Source organism: Rhagoletis pomonella, unplaced genomic scaffold (genome assembly GCF_013731165.1).
Source record: "Rhagoletis pomonella isolate Grant_MI unplaced genomic scaffold, Rhpom_1.0 Rhpom_scaffold_00006, whole genome shotgun sequence".
Classification (NCBI taxonomy): Eukaryota; Metazoa; Arthropoda; class Insecta; order Diptera; family Tephritidae; genus Rhagoletis; species Rhagoletis pomonella.
Genome location: NW_023458560.1, coordinates 66,926,122 through 66,936,588, shown reverse-complemented (window position 1 = coordinate 66,936,588; position 10,467 = coordinate 66,926,122). Strand labels below are relative to the sequence as shown.

Below are 10,467 nucleotides of genomic sequence, written 5' to 3'. Positions count from 1 at the left end.
GAGCAATGCGGAAGTCTTTATAAATACCTCTCGTCCTGAAGAACGAGTGCGGATGGTAAAACCTAGAGCGCAACTTCAGAATCTTCCATCGGACTCGACCGACATATTTGTTTCTGGAATTTTAGAGCATTATGTTCAGCGACCGACTCAATTAGAAACCGTATGCTTAGCTGATTTTGCATCTCTTTATACATATGTAAAGTCAGCCATAAGGATAGCAGGTAGTGATGATGATGAAGATGGTAGGGAGGCTGACGACTTCCTTGGGCATGGGAATGCTCTTCCTCTGAGAGACGGTAGTGGTTTCGTTAAAAGACGTACCAAGCCATGTGTCATCAGGTCCAGAAGATTTAGCCCCGATACCGCCAGAAGTGATTACTTCAGGGAAATGGTAATGCTTTACCATCCATGGCGTGATGAACATCGGGGCCTCATTGAAAATGATAACGAACAAACTTGTGTAGAAAATCATGTTTCAATAGAGGAAAATCAAAGACAGTATGATGTTTTTGATCAACGAGAGCTCGAAAATGTTTTAAATCATCTTCGCGATGAAGTAGATGTTGAAACAATTGAGCAACATAACCCACCTGTTGTAGATAACGAGTTTAGGGTTCTAGCACTTCCCGAAATAGACCCTGGCTTGAATTTGCTAGATATAAATGAAGGAGATCCATCTAATAATGATGGGGACTCAGGCGGGAATGTAAGACTAATAAAACTCCCACCTTTGATCCCCGTAGAAAACCTTCTTTTTTTAGTTCGTAGTCTAAACTTGAAACAGAGAACTTATTTGACCCATATGCTGCACAATATGAAAAATAATCAGCCATATTATGAGTTTGTGGGAGGTGGAGCAGGAGTTGGAAAGAGTCGTTTGATATATGCAATATATCAGACTCTTAACCATCGGCTAAACTCCGTTCCTGGAACCAATCCAAGTTCGTTGAAAGTTCTTCTTTGCGCCCCTACAGGAAAGGCAGCTTTCGGAATAAATGGTTTAACACTTCACTCTATCTTTTCACTTCCCGTAAATCAATCAAGTCTAGAGTTGCGGCCACTTAGCAATGATGTCGTTAACTCAATCTACTCAAAACTCATTGATTTAAAATTAATAATCATTGATGAAATATCAATGGTAGGGGCACGAATGTTTAGTTCAATCGATGCTAGACTTAAACAAATCTTCAAAAGCAATAATGCATTTGGAGGTATCCCCATTATTGCTTTTGGTGATTTAAAGCAACTTTCGCCAGTTGGAGATAGGTGGATTTTTTCTCCCAATCCTAGTGACAATTACAGTACTTTAGTTGGGTCACCTTTGTGGGAATTATTTAAATACTTTGAGTTAACTGAGGTAATAAGGCAAAGAGGGGATCAGCCTTTTGCTATCGCTTTAAATAATATGGCATCCGGTACTATGACAAATGATGACATATCTTTAATCGAAAGCCGTGTGGTTAACTTGAATCAAATTCCTGATGATGCAATCCACCTTTTCTGGTCCAACGAAGAATCTAATAATTTCAATGCACTCAAACTTAGTCTTATCCCCACGCCAACTATTCTTTCAACTGCTAAGGATGTAGTCAAAGGGATAGGTGTGGGCGCGCAAGCTTCGAATATTTTGGAGAGAGTTCGCCTTTTCAAATCTTCGGAAACGCAAGGCCTTTCATATAATTTGACATTAAAAACCACAGCCAAATATATGATTACTGTAAATATCAATACAGGTGATGGACTAGTAAATGGGGCTACGGGGCAGCTTATGCATATTGATTTCGAATTTTCCATGCCATCAACTATTTGGTTAAAATTTTTAGAACCATCTGTGGGTTTGTTGGCGAGATCAAAAAAGTCTCATCTGGGTGATACTTCTTGGACACCAATTGAAAAGACAGTGAGAGCTTTTCAATATAGGAGGAATGAGCAGATTACAATCGAAAGAACCCAATTTCCGGTTGTTCCCGCTGAGGGAATAACTATCCATAAAAGCCAGGGTGCTACGTATAACAAAGTCGTTGTACACACCCGGCCCAGGATGCCCAGGGCAGCTTTGTATGTAGCTTGCAGCCGAGCCACTAGTGCAGATGGTCTCTTTATACAAGGGAATTTTCAGCCACCTAATCCATTTTCGGCATCGGACCCAGTATATAAAGAACTTATTGAATTGAGTACCTCAAAAGCCCTTACTCCAACCTTCCACTTCATGTTGTCACGAACATCAAAACTACAAATTTTATATCATAATGCTCAGAGCCTTCATGCTCATATAGATGATGTTAGAAACGATTACCTGATGCTATCTTCGGATATATTATGTTTCGTCGAGACATGGAGCTATCCTTCGGAAAATTTTGAAATTCCTGGTTTTATTCTATTAAATGAGCTAAGGATAGATAGCACCACAACACGGAATAGGAATAAGAGAGGAATTTTAGTATATGCAAAGTCTGAGATTGCTTCATCAATTCAACTTTGCAGAATTATAAAAAAGTATACTGGCCATAAGTCTTTAGAAGCCGTACTATTCAAACATCTTAACATATATGTGTTGGTGCTTTACAGGAATTCCGTTTTTCCTATCGGAGATATGGCATCAGTGCTCCGAGACATTCTCAGTAATGACTTGTGTAATCAAAAAGTTATTATTGTCGGGGATTTCAATCTATGCCTTAGAACTTATGGGAATAGAATAGCAAATCTTCTAGGAGAATGTAGTCTTAGATCGCTATTAGATTCGGAATGTTCGACAACTCTTGCAGGATCTCAAATTGACTGGGCATTTTCGAACATAAATGGTACTCAAATTAAAGCAGTTGTATATGAAACAGTTCACAGTTACCATGACAGTATCTGCATTTCCGTGTCTGATTTAATTCCTTCCTCTTAACCGTCTCAATAAAAGTTATTTTGTACATACTTTCTCTTCTCTCATAAAAAAAAACTATTGTAATTAAATATTTATTGTACACATACATATATATAGGAATATAGAAAATAAATAAGCAAATATTCGAAATGTTTTAATGAAGAAAATTTAAATTTTGTTAACTTTAATCTCAAATATTTTATTACAAATAAATGAAATAAGTGAAAAATATTCGATGATGTAATAAACCATTTTTCCAATTAGACATATGTACATGTTGAAATAAGTATATTAATAGCTGTAAAGAATAACTTAAGCAAATATTTGTAAACATCTTTTAAAATAAAAATTAATTTATAACTATTTGAATAAATATTATTTTAACGATTATTTAAACAACTTTCTTAAACTTTTTGAAACAAAATTGCAAATTGGTTTATACCTTTTTTCAAAGTGGACGTCGCATTGGCCACTTACATGTGTACATGAAAACTCGAAACATTAATTATTTCAGTAGCTCCTGAAATATACATGTCTATGTAATATGTAAAGTGATCTCTTAGCAAAACTTTTATTGCTAAAAAATTTTTTACAATGGTCGTGGAACCGTTCATTTATGATTTAATATATGTACTAAAAAATCACATTCACATTCATTAATTGACTTCATTGCTTTTCAGCTCACCAAAAAAAAACACGCCCACCTAATATGCAACACATTACTTTTAATTTAGGTATATACATAATATTGCGAGGGTATATAAAATTTGGGCTCGACCGAATTTAGCCATTCTTACTTGTTGTTGTTCATTACTTCCACTTCCACTGCTGTTGACATAACGAATTTGCATGACACGTAGCCGCTGTTGACAAATGAAATGGCATAGCGATAACTCAAGTAGCCAATCAGCATTTGCAGGTCAGCGCATATTTGCTTAATGAAAAAGGGATATTTTTAGGTCTCTTGCAAAGTCAGCACTTCTAATCGAAATGGAAATTAGATGAGGCAGCAATTGAGTTTTCTTGATGTCCCCTAGCATTCATTATGTTTTCCAAAGAAAAACACTAAACGGTAAATTGTACGGACGTTTTAGCAAAACTTTGAAAATTTGAAAAAAGAGTGTTTCCTAAAGTGGATAATTTTTACATAGAAAGCACCATAATAGTAACTATAGAGGCCATTTTTGGCTTTTGTAATTCTATGGGTACTTCCTATAACTTGCAGGCGCAGCTGCAAATGAAATTCGGCCGTCCTTTAGAAGTGAAATCGGGTTTTGAAGCTTAATATGTACTTTGAGAAATATACATATTTCGTAGTGATCCGCGAAAACTCCAATTACCTAGTCCCTCGGCATATCATGTGTAATGGGATGGTTATTAAAGAGAGAAGTTCGGAATATTAGATCACGGTCACTTTGGCCAGAACTTTGAAGAAATGTTGCCTTTTCTGCCCTCAAATAAACGTTAGGGTGAGAGTTGCACGGTTGATTCTTAATTTACGCTTGAAAAAAAAAAATTATTTTTCGCATCAGAAATAAGTGTTTTCCTATGAAATTAATTAAAGACTTACAGTGCAATTAAGTAAATCAGTTGTATTAAGTTCTAGAAATGAACTTCTGAAGGAGTAGCATATTTTCTGTTTCATTATCATATGAAGAACGCAACATTTTCTCAGGTTTCAGGGCAACGCAAAGCAAGAGTTCCCATATAAAAAGGGGAAAACTTATTTTGAGAAAGTTTTTCTTAAACCAGTATTTGAAAAAAGTTCAAAAACAGCATCAAAAATCTCGTTATTATGATTCCGTAAAAAATTTTTTTTAAATATTTTTATGCAAATTTTTTAAGCTGTCTAGTCACCACACACACAGTCACAGGTAATTTTTTTCAAAACATATTAAAGAAATGCTTTTATTAATAAAAAACTAAATTTTTGGAGGTATTTTCAAATCGGTCCAGCTCACGTAAATCTTAATATTTTTGCGAGATATTTTGGTCGAAGTCTTAAAATATAATACATTTTATAATTGCAGTGGAAAAACAGTACCAATTTTTTTTGTGTGGGGATTGATGCAGTCTCACCTCTCGATTGCATTTATCCCATTGCACTTATCTCTTCAACATTACAAATCTCTTATACACCTGGTCAGTTTATGCCACTAAGCGTGCTTGAGTATTTATGTAAGTGGCAAATTTTGTTTTGTATGAATACTACATATGGATATGTAAGTATAAGTATAGTAGTATAGTAGTATATACAACACTTGCTCAGCTAGTGTGTGAAATTTAATTTATTTCCCTTTACTCGTTTCATCTAGAAATATGAGAGGTGAAATAAAATTCAAAGCTATTGCTTTTAAAAGAGAAAAAAACTAGAAGCTAACTACATATGTATGTATGTAAGTGTATACGCGCGTACATACTAATCGAAGGCGTTGAATCAGCACATTTTTAACGGATTACTTCTTAACAAACTTTGCAGTGGGCTGCAGTTAAAGTAAGACAGCAAGATGGCGAATCAGTCACTCGGTCTATGAACCGAGCCCAACTAAACGGTCATGTCTATGCCAATTTGATTACCCAGCGCGTATCGGTGATGTCTTCGAAAGCTGATATCCCCGTCGTCCTTGTGTGCATTGCCCACAGGCGGCTATCTACCGCAACGGTTACATGTAGCGTATACTATGTAGTATATACAGCGTGTCAATGTGGACAAAAATAAAAGAAGTGTGACAAGAGTCGTGCTGTCTTTTCCACTTATTTTTTCCGCTTCTTCATAAAACTTCCTTTGGTAGGTCATGAAGGCAGCGAGTCTATCCGTTCACTTCTAGCAGTTGACTCACGTGTCTTCTCAATTTGGTACTCGAATGCAATTGATTTGATCTGCGAATTGATTTAGCCGTCCTTAGTGAATTATAAATGAGCCGAAGAGGAAGTGAATATAGATATGTACTTATTTTAATTTTTCTCCTGGCTTATCTCAGTTAGTTATAGCAGAGAATCGTTTTTTTTTTTTTTGTGCAGTTTCGATTACCTATTAAAAGTGTAACGGTGCGTCTATTGCAAAATTTTTTTCCTGAACAGAAGTTATTAAAACTGGCAATTAAAAGATTATTTCATAGTAAATAATTCTATATAGCTCTGTAAGTTCAACGTGAAAAGTTGGACTTGAAATTATTTTATTTTAATATTTAAATAAAAAAATAACTAAATAGTTTCGCTGAGTTTCGACTCGAAATTCATAAAATCTTATTCTGTGAAGTGTTTGCTTTAAGGTAAAATATAGTCTTTTTACGCGCTTTTGCTACACACATACAATTGTTTTTTCACTTTTCAGAAACCCCAGAGTAACAAGTTTCGAGCGAATTCAATAAATTTTTCAAAATTTGTCCACCATATTGGATTTTTGAAACCCGACTGAAGATTTGTAATCAGTGGCCCCATAAACTAATAAATACGACGTGGTGTACAAATCCGTCAACGCCAATCTATTAAAACAGTTTTGTCCACTGTGCGGTCGCAATATATTCCGTATTTAATTATTTTCCCATTGACGAGACGGAGACCAGTATTTCGCAAGCAGTCTATGCCTGCTTGTTAACTTTCATTAGTAGAGCAAAAAAGTGAGGCCCAAGTTGTTTAATTAAATCTAAAGCTTGAGAATGTCAAGTGTCTGAGTGGCAATCGGTTAGATGATTCGACCTAACCAACTTGTACTCAGTTTAGGAGCTATTGAGCCTAACCGCATATGTCGGTGTCTAAATCTAAACCATCAGACAAAGACCAATTAAGATCACTCTCAGTAAGGAGATTGATTAGAAACACATAGAAGATTTTTTCCCAGCGCTCTGGGTTGCTTAAATGTTCACCTATCTAGAAGCTATGTACGTATGATCAAGGGACCCAGAAGTGCCCATACTCTCTTTATCAGACGATAATTCCTCAATCGTACTCTATTTTACTCTGACTTGAAACCCGTATGACTCGGATAATTAAAATTCTGATGAGATCGTAAGGAAAGTCATTTCTTCGACGAAAGCGGCCCATATTTGTAACAAATGGGCACAGAGTGGATTTGCAGCCTAAAAAATCTAATGCCGCTAGTAGAAAGAGCTATTGGTAACCCACCGGTAATGGTCTTTTCTTTTCTTCCAAAAATTTGTACCCTTGCATGGGTGCAAAATATATATAATTTTACACTCAACCCTGTAAAAGATGTTGTTTTAAGCAACCATCTGATTTTCAGGGCAAACATCTCTATTCTTAGCTATCCGAGCACGTGGCTCCCTCGCTCGCAGCAGCCACAGATGTAGTCAAAATGTATGCTATAAATACACTTAAGTTGGCACCAAGCAGGAATGAGAGCTGAATACGTTCCATCTCAAAAAAGACTCCAACCTACATAGCGACAATAATTCTATCTCTAAGCGGCATGATAATCTATTTAACCGGTAAAGGCTTGATACTGCGATCCTGAAGTTCTTATAAATTCTGCCAAGTTAGGAATGCCTCAATACTTTTCAAGGCTACAAGGATGTATGCGTATGTTGCCTTCTGTATATGGCCCACTTTCTGATGGTGTGTGATATATATATGCAAGAGAAGCACTTGGAATCGTCGAAAATATCTTTATCCGCTTTAGGAAAGCATTTAGCTGACCTCCAGATTGGCTCTACATATATCTAAATACATACACATATCGCTACCTAAATGAGAAAAGGTGCCAAATCAACTTTTTTTCAAAATTTAGTTTTTGATGCAGAATGACAGATAATGCCAAATTACATCGATTTTTCGTCTCTCCTGAAAAATTTAAAAAAATTGACTTGACACCTTTTCACCTTTAGGCAGCGTTATGTATTATAGCTACTATTTATGGAAGCAAGACATCTATTCCACTTTTCAAAAGCTTAAAAAAGATGCCGTACGGGGCCAAAAACCCATAAGAAAGAAAGCTGGCATGGCTATCCTTACTCTCTTACCGGTTCCAATTCTAGCCAATTCCAATTCCGTCACCTATCATACTTAGCTCTAAGCTTTGAGCACTACAGTTTCATACTAAAGACGATTCACCCGAAGAAACACGCATTCCCAGAAGAAACTCGAGAGCCTGCTCTTCCAAAAAAGGATACAGCCCTTCCGATTTTTCGATTCTCTGAGCGGCCACTAGAATACGAGGTGGATGACTTCTGTAGCCGACATTATTTACCTCTGCACTGAAATTCCTCGATGATACTAATTTGCCACTTTTATATGCTTGGTGTTGCCCCTTTCTGTGTATTCGCCAGGGCTTATTCCTACTTAATTCATAACTAGAAAATAAGTGCAATTCCTATTTTCTTTCAATCAGGTCATATCTGTCACTAAGCTTCAAATAGGTGTTGTACTTTCTAAGACATTGTTGAGTAAGGAATGCAGTCGACGTGCGGAAGGTCAGGGACCTAAGTCTCCTACAATAACATAACTGATTCGGAAAGTGAATGGTAAATTGACAAGAAAATTGGGGAAGCGCTGAGAGATGAATCGGATGAAAGTTTGATATGACGTACGATTTGGGTATATAGAATGTTTAAGGTCTTACTACAGCCACTAGACTTGGGGTTGGCTTTGAGATGGTTCATCAAGGCTTGCATCCAGAACTTGGGCTTGACTATCCATAAAAGCTTCCAGATCATGATTCCCATCCACAGACCACCTATCGGAAGGATTATGCGCAGAACCAGAATGAGCTTCGTATGCAAATATATACCTCTGTGTTGACCTACCAAGACTGCGGGCAATAACCCCACTTTGATACAAATTTGGGTTCTGCTTCGAGTGTATCCGGTGAAATAGATTCGCAGAAGTGTTGTCAAAATACAGCAACAAAAGCGGAAAATGACAGAAATGAAAAAACAACAGCAATAATATGCGTGCAAGTTGCGTCAAATTGCAGAAGGTGCGAACATTCATCACTCAACTGTCATTGGCAAATCCATCACGTAACACTTATATATATATATATATGTAAATGTTTGTATGTATTACTCACATGTAGGTGGATGTGTATGTGTGCCTTTGTAATTCACATTAGCCCACATATGCGCCATGTTGCCTAATGTCCCCAACGTGCCTTAGCAACTGACAGGCTATCCCACTTTCTGCGCCTATTTAGCTGACCCACTTGTTGTTCTGCTATTCACACATCCAGCATGCCTGCCATAACAATTTCCTTGACAATTAAACTGTCAAATGATAAATACCAATCAAACGTTCGCACACACTTAGACAACTATAAGCCCGTTAGCACGTAAGCACGTAATTACGCATTAAACAATGGCAGCATCGCCGATAAATGGTATCAATCTGGCCGCTACAAATCCGCGTCAGCTGTCATGGCGGCGATTGTGAATGGCGCGTGCGTTTAGGCGTGTGGAGAGCAAAGTCATTTTGGAAAGCAATGCTTTCTCGCTGTCAGCAGGCGGCTTTGGTAATTTGAAATGTGGTGATGGCAACCATCAACAGAAATACTCATATTTAAATACTTTTTTCATACATCTATGCCCGTATGTATATGTACTACTTATACATTAGACCCTTTAATGACCTCCTAAATGCCATTTTATTCAGACGTTCTACCGACCGACCGTTTGTTGAAAGGGCAAATGGGTTAAAATATTCTTCAAAAAAGTTAAGTTAGGCAAGTGTAGCCCAGAGATCTTCAGATGGATTTACAGCTTGATAGTACTGCCAATAGTGACATATGTACATACATATGTGGCTATGGCTTAGCTTTCAAGAACTAATTTAGTCATGACGAGATAGTCCCTTCAACTTCAAACTTCAACGTCTATTGTGTATTTGTATGGCTTCAATGGAGGTAATTTTCGAGGTCGAGCGACTACACGTCAACTTGGAATAAGGAAAGGTCTTAAAATTTAGGATGATGGTAAAGCTAAAATCCCACCTTCAACTAGTCTTCTTCCCCATACATGATGTACCCTTATGATATATGTAACACTGATAGCTAAAACACTTACGGCTGAATACTAAAGAATGGATTCTATTAAGCTATGTATATGTATGTACAAGCGTTTTCGTGATTTAATTAGGAATGTTGCGTGCAAATGTTTTAGGTTATAAAATCTATAATTTAAGTATTATACTATATTCCAATTAGTTTGAGTAATTAGCGGTCGACACTTGTGCAAATGAGTATGCATGTCCGTCCGTACATATAAAAACTTGTTGAAAAACACGCAATTTGGCACATAACAAATTAGTCGAGGTTGAAGCAACAAAAAAGGTGTCAATTTTAATGCCATTAGCAACACGAAATCCAGTGATTATCAACATACATACATATATGCCTGTTCAAACACATGTTAAAATATCATCAAAACACAAGAATGATAGAATACAAGATTGCGCCGATTGCGGCAGAATTCGTGAGAGTAATTTTAGCGTGACGTCATCGTAGAGTTGACAACTGAGAGCGGCGAGAATGAGGGCGACTAGTGATGTGCTGAATTGTCCCCAATACTCGGTACCCAATACTTAAAAAAGATTTCGGTACCCTATACTTCCTTTTCGGTATCCGATACCGATTATTTACATTA

General features: G+C 36.8%; 1 protein-coding gene across 1 annotated transcript in view; it reads left to right on the top strand.

Moving 5' to 3' along the window:
- The first annotated feature begins 388 nt into the window (after positions 1–388).
- Positions 389–10,467, top strand: part of LOC118742053 (endonuclease G, mitochondrial-like) — a 22,113-nt gene continuing 12,034 nt past the window's right edge. Inside the window, exon 1 of the mRNA XM_036474021.1 lies at positions 389–706. Within this exon, the coding sequence (XP_036329914.1) occupies positions 389–706 (318 nt within the window). The remainder of the gene's footprint in view (positions 707–10,467) is intronic.